We start from the raw sequence: 22,042 nt of genomic DNA, 5'->3' as shown, positions 1-22,042 counted from the left end.
TGCTCAACGCGCCTCCACTGATGCAACTTCTCACCGAGGAGCGGATGGATACGCGGATGCTGGGGGATTTTGTCTTGAAATAAAGTTGTGAGAGAGCGCAAAATCAAGTTGGAGTGGCGCTTCATAGAAAAGACTCGTCTCGAATTAATGGATTTTACAGGATCACTGATCAGGAAAGGTTTTATTCGCAGGTCTCGCAATATCGGAAGAGTTCACTTATTCTTGAAAGCGCACCGTTTGGTCCCAGTTGCAAAATCAGGTAAGTACCTTTTTCAGTCCAATAAAACATTTGATTGTAAGCGTAGTATGTTTAACTCTGGAGCGCAGAATAAAGAGGTATATATTTTCAGCCTGCAAATCAGCGCGACTCTTTCCTCCTAAAATGACGAAACTGTAAAACTGTCTTCCTGCTCTGTCGTCCTGCCAGTCCGGAGAGAATGAGGTGTCGCTGGGTGAAGCATGAGCTGTCAGAGAATCAGTCATAAGCGGCTGTCTCTACTATGGGAGGGGGCGGCCCTCAGCCTCTGGCTCTGCTGCTGGACCTCCAGGGCCGCGGCCGCCGCCGGACAAGGCGACGGCGCCCCCGGCTCCCTGGGTTGGCTGCTGTCGGATAAAGGGCCCTTCCACCAGTCCCTGGAGTTCACGGAGGCTGCCGAGAGGCAACACCAGGGCTTCAGCACCAGATACAAGATCTACAGGTGAGACAAATGGTGAACTCTGTGCATGTGTGTGTCCGACTCTATGCAATGTATATGTGGCGTTTTTGTGTATGGTACTGTATTGCTTGTATTGTATATTTTTCAGGGATGTGGGCTATGAGTATTTGCAGGTTCTCATTTCACCCAACGTGCCACTGGATAATTTCTCTGATGAGCACTTTGAGCCAGAGAGGAACTAATCAGTGACAGCAGCTGCTGTAGTGTTTGGTATGAAAAACTGCGCACTCTCAGGATTGCCCTCACAGGCTATCACACCTGCACTGAATTAGTTGCAACTGCTGATGAGCAAATCTGAAGAACTACTGTAGCGATGCAAAATTCGCCCTTCACTCCTGTCGTTAGTATTCTGACTGGAAAGTGATCAGTCATCTGAATAATTGCGTCTGGGTGTGCATCATACTGTTTTATTTCAGTCGCTTAATTTTGTCTATTTCAAAATGACCCCTGCAGAAAGAGTTCATGAATCCCATTACACTGTGTGGTCCCTGAGCTGCTCTTTTGTCTAAACATTCCTCACAAGCAGTCATACAACTTACAATAAATCCATGCAGCTGATAGTATGTGGATTGATGCATTAAATCAATCACATCTTTCTGTGTTTGATGTTATGCTCATACAATATGACAAATTGGACATATTGGCAATTATGTTTACTAGACTGTGTCTGTGTATATTTTGTCAGTGTACCTGCAGTCTCTGTGGTGTGGTTGTCGATGCCTCAGGCCCACTATGTTTCCTTTTCTGTGGTGGACATTTCCAAGTTTTTACTTAACTGAAAAAATGCTTTATGGTGTGCATCTAGTGTGTAAATCAATTGGTCCATTATCTCTTCTCAGGAATCTTTTAGGCTATGGTGTTTATCTCTCAGTGACACCTGCATTTTTTTCAATAGAAATGCTGCATAAATATCCCAGTCCACTCCCCTAGCTTGAGCTCTTTTCTTTTTTAAACCTGTGCCTTTAATAGTGAAAATCATTGAAAATGACAAAGAGGTGGACAGCTTGGACTGTTAAGGGTGGCCCCTGTCTGTATTGGCTGGCTGACATCTTGCAACTCCAAGGTCTTTCAGCCTGAAGCAGTCGATCCTGCAACCTATAAACTGCCTGCTCACATTTCTAACCTGGAGGCTGTTTTAAGGATTAAGGATTAAGGATTTTTAAGGACAAATCCAAACTAATGCCCAACCAAGGTTAGAAAAATACCTGCTGTAACAAAGTAATAACTGATAGGAGAGTCCACTTGAGCCAGTCTTCAGGTTCTCTTCTGGACTGGCATATTACAAAATATAATTCATTGTAAAGATTATACATAATGAGAAAAAAAGAAACACATTCTTCTTAGAAATATTTCACATATATATTTTATACAAAGACCCAACAGAGTTGCAGATATTCAATATTTTCTATGTGTTGAGCACGGGGGCCTAAACTGCTGCACTACCTTTCTAACCTCTGTAACAGCAGAAACACCCCATCATCTTATGTTGTCAGTCATACAGCAGCATGTCATTAAGCTGTCCATTTGCTCTTCAAGTCTGCTCCTTTTATAGCTGTTTCCCCTCTAAAGAGTTTTTTCACCACTATTGATTGTGTGCAATACATACAATAATCCTTTATGTTTAGATATCTGATTACATCACTACAGCGAAATCCCCCCTTTTGCCATAATGCAATGCATTCTGATGGAATAGCTGTAGGCTAAACCCCAGGCTGGATATACAATGCCCATCTGTCCACCATGGACGGACACTCAGCCTGTCCCCTAGTTATTATGATTGGCTGTAATGACACACTTCACAATGTCCCGGTTCCCCAATTATTTCTCTGCCGATTATTTTTCTCATGGCAGTGATTTGATTGCCTCCCAGAGGGAGAGGGAGGTACACAGAGCAGTAGGAAGCATTGTGGGCGAGGTAGACATTAGTTGATGCCATGGATGGAGGGAGAAACAGAAGGACAGTGGCGGTATGTCCCAGCCAGTTTGTGAATAATAATGTTTATCGAGATGTTTTTTAAAAGGTAACAAGGTAATAAATGATGGAAGCTGATGATGTGAGATATTATTTTGGTGTTTTGCTGTTAGTGTTGCAGCTTTAGATCAGAGTAAGTTGCGTTTACACATGCAGGAGTTATTTAAAGCTGTGACAAGCTTGTGCTGACAACAGTGGGCCCTACAGTGTAACAGTTATTCCCAACGAGGGATACCTGTTTCCCAGGAGATACATCTGCAGTTTCAGGGGATGCGTGGAAGGATTGTGGAGGAGTTCAGCTAATTTGAAAGCTAGACATTTTAAATTAGTAAAAAATTCACATATTTATATAGACACATATTTGTGTTGAGGAGGAAAATAAATACCCAAATATGGTAGAAATTTGATGGATGTCACCATTAGTAAATTTACCGTCACATTTACCAATAACCTTCCAGCTATGATGGCTATGACTGCACAGATATCTGTCCAACCAACTTGAACACGTGCTGTGATGATATCAAGGCCACAGTCAAGATTTCAGAAATATTGAGGTCATACTAGGTTGACTAGTCCCACATATTTCTTTTTGCTGAGTGGTTGCTGCTTTTCCTATTAGCATACCCATGTATATCCCAAAAATCTTCCATCATTTTTTTTAAAACCTTCAAAATCTCAGAAGAATTACAGAAGATATAACCTTATGTCTACAATTTTAAGTCCCTGGCTCTGATTGACAGTGCATGAAAACCAGTTATTACCAAGCAAGCAGTCGATATGGAAAGGTAAAAGGGATGGATAAATGGTTGAAATGTTCAGTTTCTGCAAATCCAAAGTGATACTGTAGTAGTACAAATGCAAACGTCATTTTTGTGTCAAATAACCTAAGCACAAAAGTTCCAATGAACAAAGAAAAAATGAACACATTTTGAATGTGTCATGATGCTGTGTGTACTTAAGATCATCTGAAACAACTGGGAATGTGGGAGACAAAATAGGATGAGAGCTTCCATAGGCCGTATAAAGATAGCTGTATAAAGATGGCAAGATGTCACATCACCCCTTGGTTTGCCTCGGAGTCGGTTTGAAGTACAGTTGGGCTAACAATTCCAGCTAAATTATGCTAAAAGGGAGTGTATCGATCGCAATGAAGTTACATTAAATTCACCAAAACTTTGCAATCCCAGTCTGAGCCAAGGAGAGTGGCAGATGAGTGAACTGTCATAGCTGTGAATCAACATCCGTACAACAGACATTACAGCTACTATAACTTCCAATCTTATCAATGGAGCGATCATTTCCAAAATGACCACCAGCACACTTATTGGATGGCCCAAATTTAGCAACTCAGACAGTAATGACTAGCTGAAATTATTTACTTAGTATTTCTAGGTTGATGCTTTTTCAAAGGGAGTCTACTGGAGCCAGCATCCAATGACCGTTAGTGGTGTTGCACTTTAAGGTACTTCTGCCATAAGCTTTAAACTGTGGTAGTTGGCGCTCAGGGGAACTACTGACCTATAAAATACACTAAAGGTAATTCCCAGGGAAAAAGTGAAAGTAAAAATCTAAAAGTGCCACAATGAATGTAACTCACAATCACCTTATGCTTTGCTTTCAACGTAGCTTGTTAAACAGCAGCCCGGGGCCTAACAGTATACACAACTAAAGGCCACGGCCAAGTGAGCAAATGTCTGCGTGTGTGTGTGTTTCTGTGTTTCCAGGGAGTTTGGTCGATGGAAGGTCAACAGCCTGGCGGTGGAGAAACGAGACGGTGGCAGAGGTGGCCTGGCTCTGCCCCTCGACCCCGACTTCATGCACACCATCCGCCAGCTGGGGAGGAGGCCAACCCTCCAGATGATTACAGAGAATCTAATCAAGAAATATGGCACCCACCTTCTCCTCTCCGCAGCTCTGGGAGGTACAGTCAAAAACACAGAGCTTTAAAGCAAGCTTCATTCACAAAGGCTCTAATGTGATTTTATTTTTCAGCATATGGGGCACCAATTTTACCGTCTGTTGCTTTCTGAACAACAAAGCATATAATAATTTTTCTGGATCAGTGTTTTTGGCTCCGGAAAAAAATAAAACAAATCATTCTGGTTTAGTGTACAAAAATAAATAGGAGAAGGCAGTGAAAGAAAGATTTGATATTTTTGTTTGGCCATCAAAACAGCATGGTTCCCTAAACAGAGCTTCATCACTGCTGTATACTCTGTCATTTACACACATACATTTATATGTGATTGGCTTCTCTTCTTTTTCTAAAAGAAGTCATTATTATAAACACATATTGCTGAAAGAACTATCCAAATGCAAATTAAGTTGAAGCATTGGTGATGTACCTTGCAGTCCAGGATTATTTTGATGTTTGGCTTATTCATACAGTTACAACTGGCCAAAAATCAAATGCAAACATACGGTTTGGCTTTCAGTACCTCAGAACTGAAGATAAAGCACTTTTTTATAGTCTGTCCATTTCATACCAACGTTAAAAAATCTCACAGGCAGAGTCCATCATAGAAAAGACAAATATGCAGTTGTTTCCACTGAGAGTGGACTCAACGGACCACGGTGCAATGCAGACATTTTGGGCGGAGTAAGTAATCACATAAAATAACTTTGAATGACGCTAGCTGATATTTGATATCTAGATATCTAGATATCTGTTGGAAATATATAGGTTTCCTTTGAGACTGTTCTCCAAAAAATAAAGAAGACAGCACGTCTAATACCAGTCATGTGGCACATTACCTCTAGTAGCCATGTGAGTCATGACTCCTGTTTGTTATAGTGACAAGCTATAAAACTGTAGGAAGAAGACGATCAGGGTTAATGGAGAGACCGCTGTTCATTTCCAGGTTTTAGTACCATATGTAAAGGTGTTTTGAAGGTAATTACAAATTCAGTCATCCAACCATCAGAAGCATCAGACCAGAAAACACATGTGTTGTTTTGGAAGGCGGTGACAAATGAAGGATTTTATGGTTTAGTGTAGACAACTTGTGCCTTTGGTAATGGAACACCATCATAACGCAGATGTCTGGCCAGAAGACAAAAATTAAATTAGAAACAAGCAAAAATAAAATGACTCACACACTTCAGCAATGGTTGCAGCAGAGAGTGTGTATAAAGATGGACGGAGTAAGGTGTGGCGTTACCCAGTGGCAGTGCACTTTGCACTCAAACATCCTTTATTATACTGTATATTCTTGTTTTTAAACTCGGTAGCTTTGGATAGGTAAAATGTGAACTTACCACTTATTAGGCAAGAGTTTAGTTGGTGAAACAAAATCATATGTGGAATGAAAGGAGGAAGAGCAAAAGTGTTATTCCCTGATTAATGTCTTATTTCTACAGAAGGGCCTATGAGACAGGAGGGCCTATGACATGGTCACAGACATATATTGAAAATGGCCGTGAGAAGTTGTTGAAACATAGGATCATGAAGGAATACCTACTGTCAACATGCTTTGTACTTGGAAATTACATCCTCCTTGCACTTGTCCCTTTTGTCTTGTTACTGAAATCCTAGTTACTGGCTATATTTTCCTCGAACTGCAGCCCTTTGGGAAATAAATGGACTTATCATTGACCTGTTAGTCACAGGTTGGACACTATGCTGTTGCTTCTGCTGTGCCCACCTGCAAATGTAATAACTCTCAGCTGAACGAAGCAATTTACACTTAGTCTTTCTCTGGGACGTGTTGAAATGGATTCTGAAAAATGTTGGGGGTGGGGGAGCAACTGTTGCAATAAAAGTAGATGAAGCAAGTTGAAGAAAAAAGCAAATCATACATCACTTTATCACAAAAAAATACTCTTGGAGTAGATCCAAGAGTTTTCAAGAGAAGGATTTAACAGATCAAACACGTCTTAAAAGTGTGAAAAGACTTAATGAGTCTTTTGTGGTAGTCTGCTGGCCCTGGCTGACTTTTATATCACTCATGTAATAATTGTAATTGTTAGAGATGTTTCTGTGTGTATAAATTACATGTCTCCCAGAGAAAGAGGGCTGAGATCTATTTTGTTTCTATCAAATATCATTAAGATAATTAAAATAATTAAGGGAACTTGATCAATGATCTTGAATTAGCTCTCTGTTCCTGAGGAGTTTAATAGATGCAGAGACCTTGTCTGTGCCTTTTCCCCCAATCATACAAACCATCAGTTCCCCCACAGCACTTAATCACTACTGCGCTTTTCTATCCGATCTGCAAAGATACTAATGAAAGGTGATTAGTGCTGCTCTGTCAGAGCTAATGAAGCTCTCCTTCACTCTGCCTGATTGTCACCAGGGGAGGAGTCTTTGACGATATTTGTGGACAAGAGGAAGCTCAGCCAGGAGTCTTCGCCCTCGGGGGCAGAGGGCAGCCGTAGCAGCAACAGGAACTCCAGCACTACCGGGCCAGTGAACCTGGAGGCCCTCCACCAGCTGGCTGCTTCCTACTTCACTGATAGAGAGAGCACCCTGCGCAGACTGCACCACCTCCAGATCGCATCCACTGCCATACGGGTACGTGCAAGTCTAGAAAACTGTAACTACACCAGCAGTCTGTTGGGAGATGAACCACATACTCACCGCCTAAAGGCAGCTGTGTTGCTCCACCTTGAGGTTTGTTTGCCTCCAGATTGTGTTGGACTAGCTTGGGGTTCAGCTGAAGTCATTGAACATGTATGAATGACTTGTTCAGTCTGTAGGTGATGAAAATCATTTCAGTCTTAAACAGTAAATAAATAGATACATACGTTCAGGTATATTAATGTAATTATTGATTTTACTGACTGAGATGAGTGGTAGAAGAAGTACTCAGATCATTTACCCACATAAAAGTAGCACTACGTACAAGTAGAAGTCTTGCATTTGAAATGTTACTACTATACTATACTGGAAAATATGTTTATTTGCTTTCAGACGGAGAGTTGAAGGTGAAGATATTAATTACTCTCTTCTTAAGGATTATATTCTGTTGTAGAAGTTACATCACGTCTAAAGCTTGTTAATAAAACAATAAAATCATTTGCTGAATCCACATAAAAACTGAAAATTAAAAATGATAATTTACTATTTGCCTGTTAATTGCTCAGAGCTAAGAAATGGTTCAGCACACAAACCCCTGTAAGACTGTTAATTATTTTTATATGTCAGTTTTTGTATGGATTAAACAAATACAATATAACATGTTCATTTGTGAGCTTTAGACGTACTGATAGATGGATTTTGTAGTTGTTCAACTAAATAACTGATTATGAAAAAAATAGAATACGTTTATTTTCCCAAAGTACACAAGTAGTTGCAACAATATGTAGTTAAACCTGCATTATGTAGGTTTTGTGGCCACTTGAAAGCAGTACAAGATTATCATTACCTGATAAACAACTGCGTATTTACAGATCCAGTATACACAGAGCAACATTATCATTTATTTGGGGTCAAATTTGTTTCCACCTGATGAATATAAGTTCAATATTCAGTCTCGTTGTACCATATTCTGTGAATTTACTACGTTTTTATGGGGGTTTTTTTATGAAGTTTTGCAGGATCAATCTTAATCTAAAAAGGTATCTAGTAGTTTTTAATTTAATGTAATGAACACTAACTTTCCACCACAGAGCAAAGTTTTAATTCATGCCACTTTTGTAGCTCAACCTGCAGGTAACAAGCACTTTCAAATCCTTTAATACCAGCTTATTTCCATAACATATTTCATCATGTAGGATTAAGTACAAATGCTTATTTAGTTGGCCTTACACAAGGAATTTACCTGTTGTGACTGCAGGGGTGCTGCAAGACTGTCAGATCTGCCCCTCCTTCCTGTTTTTCTCTCTCCAGCGTGCAATTTATTATCACAGAAAACATGTGTGCAAACAGAAGTGGGAACAAGCACCTTATTTGATGTTTAGCAGATTGTAACTTTTATAGTCTTCACTCCTATAGGTCAAATTCATTATAGACAAATGGGCTGTTTTCAAGCAGTAGGAAACAATACTGCGAGACACAAGGTTTATATCTGCTGCCCAACATCGACTCCCAAGGAGAGTGAAGAAGCAGAACAGAGCAGCAGTTGTGCGTCCTGAACTATAAAACACCAATCATCCATTTTATCATCTGAAGTGGCTATTAGAGTGTACACATTAATCAGCCTGAGGGGCAAACGTAGATGCTAAAGTGAGTAGCCACTGATGAAGACAAGTGCCCTCCCGAACTGAGAATGTGTTCTTATGGTTATGCATCAGCTTGATGGATTAGAGATATCATTCCATTAATTTCCAGCCAGGCTGACTTCCATTCATTTGCCCCTTTGCTGCGCGTGTGGAGTTCGAGCAGATTGAAGATCAGAGGAAGAGAGGGAGATGAATACTACATTTTATGGGCGATGTAAAGCAGCACCTGCACTGCACGGCCATTAATTAAAATCACATATGGTATTGGGGATTCAGTGAGAAATGTGAGGATGGATTTTGAGCATAAATTTATGCTAATGCTCAGTAAGTTATGTGTTTTTGTGTACCAGCTTTGGAATTTCCAACTTTAACATCGAGATAAATTACTGTTAGAAATTATGTAAGCAGTTTAAAGTTTTTCAGTCGGGGGGAAGTTGATTTCTTCTCTCAGATCAGAACAAATTATTCTGTCTGAGGAGAGAAAGCTTTCTAATTGAAGACCTTTTCAATATTCCTTCACAGTGACTCACTGCATTCAAAATTCATTTGAGGCATGGTGCGCCTTTGATAAGGCTTTTTATGTTCTTTTGACCTTTTTTTTTTAAAAACACACAAGCGGAATGTGTCAATATATGCAGGATATGTCAAAGTGACATGACTGATGACTGCCTCCACTGACTAAGATTATCCAGTCGTCTGTTCTTTAGAGTTAATGTGGGCGAAAAAACCCACAAACTCAAGAAAAAGACACAGATCAACCAAACTATCTCACAACTAACACTAAACTTACTGACTAATTAATTAATGACAAAAGACACACTCACTCAGACACAATCACAACACATATTTTCTTGTTACTTTTTCAGGTGACTGAAACCAGAACTGGGCCGCTCGGATGCAGCAACTATGACAATCTGGACACTGTCAGCTCTGTACTGGTTCACAGTCCAGAGAACAAGGTTCAACTACAAGGTATGATGATGCTCCCTAACTCAGAAGTAGTGACTACAGTGATTGCTGTAATTTTGTGGTATCAAGTCTCTTTCAAACTCTTTTTTTAATTAACACTTAATGCTCCTATTGGGGTTGACAAAGATTTGTAGAAAAATCATGTTTTTTTTGTTGTTGTTGTTGTTTTTATGTTTGTATGTACATCTGAAACTAATCTAATCACAGAAATGAGTTGATTCGTCTCTCAATTCTATCCAACGTCCCTAACATCTGTGGCACTCAGCCTCAAACCATTTGTTCACTGTTAAAATAATTCATTTGAAATGAGTCATAAATAAAGTTTCACTCCTGAAAAGCTAAATTGCTTCTTAAAACAGCTTCAGGTTTCAGCAAACGCTACTCAAGCAAGAGGAAAGAGAGCTTTTGTTGAAGACTATTTTCAGCACCAGATTAATACACATTTGTTACATTATAGTGAGTATTTCTGGCAGCAGGGTGGTGTAAAAGGAATCGGCTCAAAATAAACTATAGTGCCCATGTTAATCCTAATCAAGGAACATGTCACCTAATGCAACAGTGTGCCTCAGTGATGTGTTAAAATAGTTTTTGGAGCTCAGTGGCACAGAGGAATAAGCTATATCAAGCTACACAGACAATACTTGTTAGTTGGATCAATTCATCATTGGTTTGGGTCTGATGCATAGAATACCACCTGTTACGTTTTTTAGTGTAATAATTTGCCTTTTTAAATAAATGTATTTTGAGCTTTATTTTTCACTTGACACTAGCCCACCTGCATCCTGTCTCTCACACTCCACAGGACTGCAGGTCATCCTCCCAGGCTACCTGCGGAGCCGGTTCATTCAGGCCGCTCTCAACTACATCGGCTGTAAATCTGAGGGCCAGTTTGTGTGTCGAAACAGTGACTGCTGGTGTGAGTGCAGCAAGGACTTCCCTCAGTGCAACTGTCCTCACTCTGACCTGGACACTCTGGAAAACAACCTACTGCGAATCAGAGATACCTGGAGGCAGACCAACCAGGAGTTTGAGGAATCTGGTGAGTCAGACATTTTTAGGAATATAAAACCTGACAGGTGGAAATCCAGCTTTTGAAGCTGTTTGCAAAATTGTGGATTTCAGGATACAGGTCATTTTTCATTTGAAAGAGTAAACTCGGATGTAAGATGTAAGAACTAACATGGACAAAAAAAAACACACACTTGCTTCTGTTCTAAATTCATGCTAGCCTGTCAAACATCACCAGCTGCCAGACACTGAATCAAGAGACCTGTCAGTCAAAGTGTCGGATCAAATGATGTTTCTGGTGCTCTCCAGATGCTCAAGGCTGCGGTGTGTGAAAGTACACAGACTTTTTAAAAGAAAGTCCATCTGTTCTTGCCAAAGTGCAGCTGAGAACCACTAAAGAAAAAGATGAATTAATGTCATGACCTCACCATTACAGTTAGAACATCACTAAGCTCATCATCCAAGGTGGTTAATGCACTGTAACTGTGCGCCACTGTAGAGCTCTTTTATTGATTGTTTGACATCGACCCAAGGGTCTGGTGTATAAGAGCACATTGTGTTTTCCTCATTCATTCCACCAGCTCTACACACTGCAAATGTAAAGAAATGAACCAGCAATCAAACAAAGCATAGCCTGTGTCCAAGCAGCTAATAATGTATGACTGTATTCATTTTGAGACAGAGCTATAATTACTATAAATGCCCCATACCATTGCTGAGAAGATTATTTGCCTCAACTGGCTTTTGCACAGCATTTTAAATAGATATTAGCAGCAAATCTGATCATTACGTGGTACTAAGCAGGAGGAACCTACTGTTGGAGGAAACAAAGCTGAGGTTATACTACTTTATTTTAATAGTATCTTATTATAGTATCATGGTAGGATGTATTGATGTGTTTTATGAAAGCAACATAAAGTAGCGCACTTTTGGCACAGGCCCTGTGGTGTTGATATAGTGTTGTGTTTGTTTTTAGATTTTATATTAAGTGTGTTTCTGAATTTAAAAGAACATATATATAGAGAGAGAGTGGCAGAGGTAGCACTGCAGTGATGTGTGCACCTGTGTTCACATAATTTGAACGGAGAGCTGAAAAAAGTTCCCTTGCACATTTTTAAGAAACACTTTTTTTAGTTATGTTTGACACAAGAGATTACTCTCACCATGGCAGCCTGCCTCACGAGCAGCAATTTTGCTTTCATTGTCACTCATGTCTAATAAGAGACCAGTTGCTCTGAAGGTGTACAGTGCTGCATGCTGACAACAGGTCATAATTAACATATATTTTTACACAGGCACAAAATATGAAAGAGTTTTTTTCTCTGACATGCTGATGAGATCAGCAATCCCCCATCCAAATAAAAATCGAAATAACAAAACATACTTCCCTGGCATGTTGCAGCTGTTATTTCTCCTCTTGTGCTGTTTGCTTTTCTGAAACAACAAGCAAACAATGAAGAGTAGACAATTTTTTAGATATTGTCACCCAGTGGCTCATATCCACCGGCTGAGTTTACTTATTCATGTTCTTCTTCCTACCAGAGGAGTTCCAAAGCTTTGTTGGGAGTCTGCCAACCCATTACGCTGTAAACACATCTGTCGTGGAGCATTTGTGGAGGACGGATGCCAGCCTGCTCCAGCGCTACAGGCAGCTGGAGACCAGCAGCAACCAGCTTCTCACCAAAGCTCGCCGCGCTGCTAACAAGCTCTTCAGCCTGAGCAAAAGGTGCAGAAAACAGCCCAGAATAGTCCTGCAGAGGCCGAGGTAAGAAGCAAAAACCGGAGCAAGGAGGAATATTTACACTACAGCCTGTTAATCCAAGGTGCTCTCAAAAACTTATAATTATGAAAATGATTTATGCACCAGGCACTGGTAGAAAGCAGCGGAGCGAGACGGTACTTATTAGAACACACTTGAGGAAAAGGAGTTTTGGAGTGAGGTGAAAAGTGCTGACAGGAACAGAACTGCTTCACTGTCCCAGCAGGGGAAAAGACAAACGGGATCATGTTAGGCCAGACACGTTTCACTGTCACCCTGAAACTGCACTACAATAAATCCTGCATCTAAAAACTGCTCGTATAATAATCCATTTATTTTAAACACATCCAGGAATTTTAGCTGCTGTTGACAGTAATACTTGACTTCTTCACTTATATCTATTCCAGTATATTTTACTGTTACAGCTGCTGTTTCAGCAGCACTGTCACCTGCACGCACTATCTCAGCAGTCTATCAGAGACTGCTGTGGTCATAACGTGAGTCAGATTTATGCCTCTCTCATGAACGCTCTGTGTTGATAGCTATTTCTTGCAGGGAAATTAACTACGTGACAAAATCCATCAGCTTACTCGTCAAATGCAGACACTGCCTCCTCAGTCTAGAGAGGTGACAAATTAAAGGAAAAACCTGACTAAATTAACGGAGAAACATAACAAATGTATGCTTCCACACAGGTGCACTGCATGGCATGGTACAATTAAGCAGTTAACATCCAATCATGCTCTGTGAAATGTATAAAAAACGCCGAGCAGCCCCAGTTGATTCTAATTTTGTATCATGGTAAGAGGAAAAGATCTAAGAGGGTTCATTGTTGGGGCACAGATGGCAGGAGCTTCAGTCACAAAGACTGTTCAACTGGCCGGTGTTTTAACAGTGACTTAAGTGACATCTGCATTTAGATCTGTGGGAAAGACATCAGGAAATAGGTTGGAAATTGTGGTCGATAGCACACGTTTGAGGATCCATGATGCTTGTGCATTAGTGCGATATGTAAGGAAAAACAGAAGAGCAACTCTTCCTCAGGTGGTTGAAAATGTCAATTCAGGACATGATCAGACTGTGTCAGCAAGAACAGTCTGTTGACAATTACAGAGAGGGATTTTATAGTAGGGTTGCAGTGCATAAACCTCTCATTACAAAGATGAATGCACATTTGTGAGTTCAGTGGTGCATAAACCATAGACACTGGTCTACAGAGATGTGGAAAAAGTGATACGGTCAGATGAATCATTTCTCACCATACTGTCAACAAGTGGGTGAGTGCATGTGTGGCGTACACCAAGAGGACAATATACACCTCAGTGCTTAACCCCTACAGTGCGGGGATCTGTTATTCTGTGTGGAGGGCATTATCCCGGCATTGTCCACTTGTCTCCTTGGAGGATCACTGCTAATGACTGATTACCTATCTCCTATAATAAAAATTTAAATTGTCTATCCTGATGGGAGTGGTCTCTTCCAGGATCACAGTGCCCCCATCCAAAGGGCATGAGGGGTCACTGAATGCTTTGATGAGTCATAGAATTATATGAACCATATGCTGCGGCCTTCACAGTCACCACAGCTCAACCCAGTTGAACACCTATGGGAGATTTTGAACCAATGTGCCCAAACCCCAAATGAGGAAATATCTTTAAGAAGAATTATGTTCATCCTTTCTGTAGAGTTCAGACACTGTAGAATGAATACCAAGGCACATTGAAGCTGTTCTGGCAGCACATTGTGGCTGAACACCTTACTAAGACACTTTATGTTGGTTTTGCTGTGTGTGTGTGTGTGTGTGTGTGTGTGTGTGTGTGTGTGTGTGTGTGTGTGTGTGAGAGAGAGAGAGAGTGTGACATCATCCATCTGCACCTCAGAAAGGGAATTCAATACTTGGGAGAGACTCAGCAGTCTTCCTTCTTCACTCTCTTTAGCAGCAGCTGAGATTGTGAGATGGACGAAAATAATAAGAGGTGGTTCACCTGAAGTGAGCCTGGTCAGGTTAGGTCTGAACAGTCTGTACTGTACATTTACTGCCAGACTGACAAATTACTGCTAACTCCTCTGCCTCACTCATATTCACCATCAGTTTTTCTGCTGCTCAGTCTCTCACTCAACCAGATTACGCACTGTCCCTTTACTTAAAAGAGATGCATTATCAAGAATTTCCCAGGCAACAACACAGAAGTTGACTCACGTTTTGGAACAGTACCGAACAGAGAGGCTCCCAAACGCTTTTGATTTCCCAATGAATAGATATTTGGCATTATTTTTGGCCTGGTGGGTGTTCTCTGTACAATTATAGGGGAAACACTGCAATAGATAAAAATATTCATGTTTGTCTTTTTTTCTTCTAAAAGACCAGCTATGTCTGAGTTTGTTTTTTGCTGCTTATCAAAGCAACACATTTCCTTTCCTTTCCTTCACTACCTACTCACAAAAACATCCAAAATATACATCCTGACAAATATAAGAGATATATCCTGTAATAGCCAATACAGTAGTGTATAGTAGTGTTTCCAGACTTGAGGTACCTTAACAAAACTGTTCTCCCTTTCTCAGGCCTCTGCACTTCTGGCTTAGCTACGCCCTCTCCATTTTGTACTGCAGTGAGAATAACCATGTTGGTGTTTACAATGACGAGAGCCGCAGCTGCTCCTGCCCTTACAACCATCCACCTTGCCAAGGCCTCATTCCCTGCTCTGTGGGTGACGGCCCCCGCTGTGCCTCTTGTTCTTCAGAGAACCGCACACGATGCTCCAGCTGCAACCCCAGCTTCACCCTGACCCAGGGAGCCTGCCGACCTGCAGTGCCAGACCCCACAGATCCCTACCTGGGCTTGGAAAGTGACCGAGACCTGCAGGACCTAGAGCTGCGCTACCTGCTTCAGCGACGCGACTCACGTATCGCTCTGCATGCTGTGTTTGTGAGCAACGATGTGCGAGTGAACACTTGGTTCGACCCCTCCTGGAGGAAACGAATGCTGCTTACCCTCAAGAGCAACCGGGTGAAGTCCAACCGTGTTCATATGCTCCTTGGACTCGCCCTGCAGTTTTGCCTCACCAGGAACAGCACTCTGGAGCCGGCGTTGTCTGTGTTTGTGAATCCATTTGGGGGTAGCCATTCAGAGAGCTGGACCATGCCTATAGGTCAGCATGGATACCCGGACTGGGAGCGGACCAAACTGGATATCCCCTTGGACTGCTATAACTGGACATTGTCTCTTGGAAACAGATGGAAGAGCTTTTTTGAGACTGTTCATTTCTACCTGAGGAGTCGCATCAGGGAGGGAGCGACAGGAGTAAACAAGAACTCCACATTGTACTATGAGCCTGTGGAGGCGACCGAGCCATCTAACAACATTGGCTACATGAAAGTGAACAGCATTCAGCTGTTTGGATACAGCGTGCATTTTGACCCTGAGGCGATCCAGGACCTGATTCTGCAGATAGACTACCCGTACACTCAGGGATCACAGGACTCAGCCCTGCTGCAGCTGGTGGAGCTGCGCTACAGGGTGAACCGCCTCTCGCCTCCAGGGGCCCCACACGTGGATCTGTTCGCCTGTCTTCTTCGCCACAGACTCAAACTGTCCAGTGCAGACGTGACCAGGATACTCACTGCCCTTCAAGCTTTCAGTGCCAGACAACCAAACTACGTGGAGTATGAGGCAAATAAACTGTGTAGTTAGTGGCTACCATTTGATGTTTTGTATTTCCTTGCCACAGACAGGTCTGTATCCTTGTCAGCTGGATCCATTTGTGTCAAGTGAGTGGTATATTGTTCAAGGCTTTGTTGTACATACACTATGTGCAATTAAATTTGATGTTTCTATAATTTCAGTGTAGTTTTATGGATTAAAGCCCCTGAAAACATGGTTTCAAATTCAAGTATTTCTCTAAAACATGAAATATCTAAAAAGCAACAATCACAATTCAAGTGTTTAATTATTATTCTGAGGTTGACACTCAAAAACTCAGCTGCTATATCAGGACTGCAAGGGCATGGACTGGTCAGATTTGATCGTGGTCTGGCAACACAAGCAAACAACCCAGCGTGACATCACATTATACATTGCCCTGTTTAAACCAGTAAGAAAAGCAAAGATGAAAACCGAAATATAGAAATAATAATTTTGAATAGTGTCTTCATGTAAGACTCCATCTCTCATAGTAAGACGCTGATTGAGAAAATAGGTTGTCAGGGACTATTACATTTTAGTAATTTTTACATAAAATGCTGCCATGCATCAAAATATCCTCATAGCCTTTCTGAGTCTGTATTTTACCGTCTATGTCACTGGAGAGCTGTAGTGGTGTGTGCTGTGTTGTTTTTGCCCATCTGGAGCCTCAGAACACAAGGTCTCCATTCTCCATTGAGGGAACAGCCTTGGCACAGATTACTAAGTATATAGTGAGAGAAGGGAGAGTTGGAAGCAGCCTTCCTCTGTTCCTCCGCTGTCCCTGTCCGCCATTCACAGTTACTGTGATAGATGAGCCAGGGAGGCGCGGAGACATGCCCAGCATCAAACAGCAGTAAGCTAGGTATCAGTGACAAGGATACTCTTGCCCAGCGCCGGAGCGAGTTGGACCCTAACAAGAGTGATTCTGACCAAAAGGGAAGTCAGCTTTAATCCCCCATGAGCTGTCAACAGTGCAGCCGCAGGCTAGCTGCATGGCACTGCTTTGATTAGACTAGCATGTAAAGAGCTTGTAGGAAAGAGGAAGCTTAATCAAGATTCAACAAACATGTTTCTCCAGAGATTAAAGCCACATACTATTAGCTCTGATGCTATCATTCAGAATGAATGTGAATAGATTGTTGATGCATTGTTGATTGTGAAATGAGGTGCGGAGCATATTACCATTACCTTACTGTCATTCAGATTACTATATGATGAAATGTGCAGCCATTTTACATAAGAAACTATTAAATCCATTTATGAGGCACAGAAAAGATGAGCTCAAAAATGTGCTCAAGGCATTGATTTCTTCCATAGGCTGTCTTTGAGCTTAAAGATTGATTTTACAATGTTCTTGACCAGTTTTAAGACAGCTGCTTTGTCCCCAGGCTATAATGTCTACAAAGTCTTTTACTGAGCTACCGTACTTCACAGGAGTGCAATACTGGCTGGATTCGTCATATCACCCTTTAAAATTCCCTTTTTTACAACCCTGTCTTTTCTTTTTTTCTTATGCTCTATTATAAAAAACTATTTTACTTTATAGCAGTTTATGTGCTGGAAATAGTTGCAGCAGTGAGTCAGTCAGTCAGTTAGTCAGGCGTTTAACTTGCCAAAATCTACAAACCTGCACTGTGTTTTAATTGACTGTAGGGAGAGGCTTGTGTATGAGGAAGATATTGAATCTGGAACTCGTCCCAGTGAAGGGTTAAATCCCGTGGTTAAGCAGCGAGCATCTGGTGTGTTTTTAAAAATCTTTTTAATAAGCAAATATTGCATCTGGGTGTGAAAATGCGGTGCAGTCTTATTGGAAGCGGTCCAGTGAACCTCTGGGGTGAATCTGATGTGGGGAAAACACAGAAAGACAGAGTTTTTCGTTATGAGCTGCTCTGGCTTAGAAGGCAGGTTCTCTTCTCAATCTGTTTGAGAAAGTCTCTTAGTATTTTTGGTTGATTTGTTTTATTATGCACCATATACTGAACTTCTGTCAGAGTTTAATGCACTGAACGCTTTCTGCGAGGTTGGGTTTTTTTTCATTTATGGTTGATTTGAATAAAAATACCACATTAGTGTATTCAAAAATAAAGCAATTACACAGACAAAGCTAAATAAATGAATGCATGACCCAAGGGTTACACTAACAGTTAACTCCAAGTGCTCAAAAGTATAAAAGCAACTGAACAAACCTTTTGAGAGCTTTTCACTGAAGACTTAAGGGTCATCTGTTCAAAGAAGAAAAAGTTAGGATCAGAAATAAAAAGGAAAGACTTAACCACCATGACAGCAATAGTTCGACATTTTTGAAATTAAAACAGATTCACTTTCTCAGCAACATAACAATATGGATACCACTCTCTGTACTGTGAAGCTACAGCCAGCAGCCATTTAGCATAGCTTAGCACAGAGAAGCTAATGAATCATTGTCGCACCACATTTAACATGTTAATAAGTGAGTTTTAGAGGTTCTGGTAGGAGGATTTTGATACCTTTACCCAGAGCCAAGTTGCTTGTTCACCCTGGTTCCAGTCTGTATGCTACGTTAAGCTAACCAACAGCTGGCTGTATCTCCACATACAGATGTGGAATCAAATAATCTATCTCTCTGCTATTCCTTTAAAGCTGAGATGAGAGGTCTTTTATGTCATAAATTTGAAATGTATATATGTGGTTGGATTTTCTGATGTGCAAATATCAATAAATATCAATCAAATGATATTTATTGAGTATGCTACTTGCTATCCACAGTACCTGACCACTAAGGCCAAACAAAACTTTCATTTCTTTGTCTTTTTGTTTAGTGCTTTGGCATAATTCCTCATTTGAGTTTCATTCTTTCATCTTAGACACCTGCATAATCTTTTGAACCAAATATTTCAGCCTTTTTCTTCAAAAACAAATGCGACAAAAATGTTCTTCTCACTGCATGCAATTTCAAAATCCTCCTTGTTAAGTCATGGCAACACAAGGAAAATAAACACAACATGAGCAGAATTCCTAAAATGAGCTGTGGCAGCAGCTAACAAGTAAGAGTTGAATAACAATCAGATGAACTCTGCTGTTGCAACTGGAAAGAACTGAGACAATAATGAGAATATCATTATGTTAAATTACCAAAAGACTGATTGGAACAATAAAGGATTTGCTCTGTTTGTTTCCTTACTAATAGCGATGTAGTGGCCTGCGTCTGGTGTTTGGCAGGCTTTTTGTGCTCATGCAGGCGCTGACTAACAGGATGCTCCACTGACTTGCACAGGCCCGGATGCTTTAACGTATCCTGTCTGTTAGTTCTGCAGATTAATTCACCGCACTGATGTTTTGGTTTGGCTTTGCTCAGAGTTACTTAGCCTACCACAAGGTCATTTTCTGTAATTGAGAATAATTTTGATTTGCTTGACCTCAACGCTTTTGAGGAACTTATATGTATGCAGACACATTGGTGCTATTGACTTCAAACTCTACTTGACCTTTAGAGATTTATGCATCAAAGACAGCATTCCTCTTGGCACTGATAAGTTTGAGTATACCACATATCAGAATTTGTTTTGTTTTTTTACAAGATATTTTTTATGAGGATATTTCTATTTGTATTCATGTAGAGAATTTGCATATGTCTACCTCTGATAATGGATTCTGGGTCAAATCTTCCACAGTTCAAACTAAACACGCACAGCGATTAAGATGCAGGATGCTAGGATAAAGAAAGAGTACACATACTTTGAGAGGTTTTATCTGAGGGCAGGGTATACAAGCAGCTACATACACACACACACACACACATATATATATATACACACACATGGGGCAGAGGCTGAGTGATAAGCAGGAGCTTTGGGTTGGCAGGCTTGTGGGCCTCGGAGGAAACATGAGTTAGACTAATGTGTGTGTCTGTTTAACAAGCATGCTGGTGATGGGAGGCAAGGGCTCAGTGAAGGGGAAGAGTTTATGGAGAGGACGACCCCATGGGAGGCATCAGGAATAATAGCTGACGATACATCAGAGCAGCCCAGACAGCTTGCTTTAAAAGCCAAGAGGGAGTTCTCCTTTAGAAACTAACTGTAGAGCATTGCTTCCACAGTACGTAGCCCTTTATACGACAAACAGACCACACAAAGGAGTAGAATTTAAATGATTAAGTGATTTTAAATCACCAAAAGATTTTTTTCAGCCTTGGCAAATATTGTGGCTGTTGTGACTGTATCTGTTTGCTTTGTGTCCTACTTGGATACTCATAGGTGCTATCAGATGTGGGTGGGCATGGGTGCATTAAAAAGCTTTTCTCTCTTTCACTTTAAATGCAGTCTACTGAGAGCTATTAAAACCCCATTCAGTTTGCATAAGGACATGTTCATTTAGAAAATTAAGAGTGTGGCTATGTTCTGCCAGCAGTAATAAGGGGTCTAATGTAGAATGGAATAATGATAACACATAAAGTAATGTGATGCCTATCCAGCAATATAATACCACATCTGCAAACCAAATGAGATCCGACGCACCACCGTTTGAAGATATTCAATGCAGCCACTCCACACTGAACCTTATTATCATCCAAGATCAGCTTTGTTTTAGTGTTTGATTGAAGGATTTTGAGTGCATACACTATGTGTATGCACTCAAAATCTGAAGTCACATAATGTGTGTCCAAAAATAACTTCTCTGGGATTTGACTTTTGACAGGGTGGAAAATCCTCTCAATCAGCATCATCTTTTCACACTAAAAATAACACAACATAAGCGAGACTGATGGAATGATGAAATTCTGTCAGTAAGGAAGGGTGACAACATATTTATTATGGGAAATACTAACATGCTGTGAGAGTTTAAATAAGGCCAAACATCTGAACTAGAAATACCTAAATAAAAACAAAGGCAAGAAAATAAAACATTATTTGAGGTTTTAGAGATTGTGGCCAGTGAGGTAATCATGTCAGCAGTAAAAGACACAGACACTGATTAATATGAAATATTTTTAAAAGCCAAGTATTCACATTATACAACCGCAAACCAATATATGGATGTTTTGTTACCCAAACAATAACTACATGATATTTCTGATTATATGTTTCACAATAATCCAGACCTGGCTACCTCACTATCAGCCACAATCAAAATCATCATCTTATTTCATTTTGAGAGCTGTGTGCTACACAATAAAATGGTGAGGATCGCTTCTTCACCAAGATTAACAACAACAGAGGCTTTTGGATTTACATAAAGTCTTTCTATAATGTTGTTGTGTTCACACACATACTCACTTACACACACACACAAAGCAATGTAACCAGAAGGTTGCAATTCTTCACCCCACTTTCTCATTATTGCCGCAGCACTAATGACGCAGTGAGGATCAAGGTGCTATATGGAGATGAAAGAGGGGATGTAAAGGATTTACAATGCTTCCCAGATCACTGATAAAGCACAGTGTAAACAAAACTTTGCCTGGGGTTTGCACCACCAGGGAGGTGGGATTTAGTCTCCTGATTCAGCGTCATCCTTTTTAAACTCGCAGAGATGAGGCCCAACAGAGCTCCAAACTGCAACATTTGAACAAAACCACTTGGTTTGGATTTGTGGAGTTCATACACAAGTACTGTACAGTCTCTGCACTCATGATCTTGCTGCCTCTGGAAACCCTGATGCTTCCTATAAGTGACTCGAGAACAGAACATACTGTATAATAGTCCATTAATCAGTGGCTCGGGAATACTTGTCGGCCTGGAACTTGAGCACCTTTGAAGTGCGATCATACTTAATGATAATTGTCAAGGCCA

At 40.8% G+C, this 22,042-nt stretch overlaps 1 protein-coding gene across 1 annotated transcript; it reads left to right on the top strand.

The window, feature by feature from the left end:
* The first annotated feature begins 459 nt into the window (after positions 1 to 459).
* On the top strand, positions 460 to 16,283 carry LOC128368736 (BMP/retinoic acid-inducible neural-specific protein 3-like). The gene is made up of 7 exons (XM_053329600.1): positions 460 to 698; positions 4,413 to 4,609; positions 6,987 to 7,204; positions 9,720 to 9,825; positions 10,625 to 10,861; positions 12,373 to 12,595; positions 15,155 to 16,283. The coding sequence occupies exons 1-7, from the start codon at positions 460 to 462 to the stop codon at positions 16,281 to 16,283; spliced, it is 2,349 nt and encodes a 782-aa protein (XP_053185575.1).
* Positions 16,284 to 22,042: the final 5,759 nt, after the last annotated feature.

The sequence above is a fragment of the Scomber japonicus genome, chromosome 12 (genome assembly GCF_027409825.1).
Source record: "Scomber japonicus isolate fScoJap1 chromosome 12, fScoJap1.pri, whole genome shotgun sequence".
NCBI classification, from domain to species: Eukaryota; Metazoa; Chordata; class Actinopteri; order Scombriformes; family Scombridae; genus Scomber; species Scomber japonicus.
This window is presented reverse-complemented; position numbering and strand designations above follow the sequence as displayed.

Excerpts from the sequence above, each read along its gene's own strand:
- LOC128368736 (XM_053329600.1), top strand. The coding sequence starts at position 460 with ATGAGCTGTCAGAGAATCAGTCATAAGCGGCTGTCTCTACTATGGGAG. Across the intron at positions 9,826-10,624 it reads GAACAAGGTTCAACTACAAG|GACTGCAGGTCATCCTCCCA; the intron begins GTATGATGATGC and ends CACACTCCACAG. Across the intron at positions 12,596-15,154 it reads ATAGTCCTGCAGAGGCCGAG|GCCTCTGCACTTCTGGCTTA; the intron begins GTAAGAAGCAAA and ends TCCCTTTCTCAG.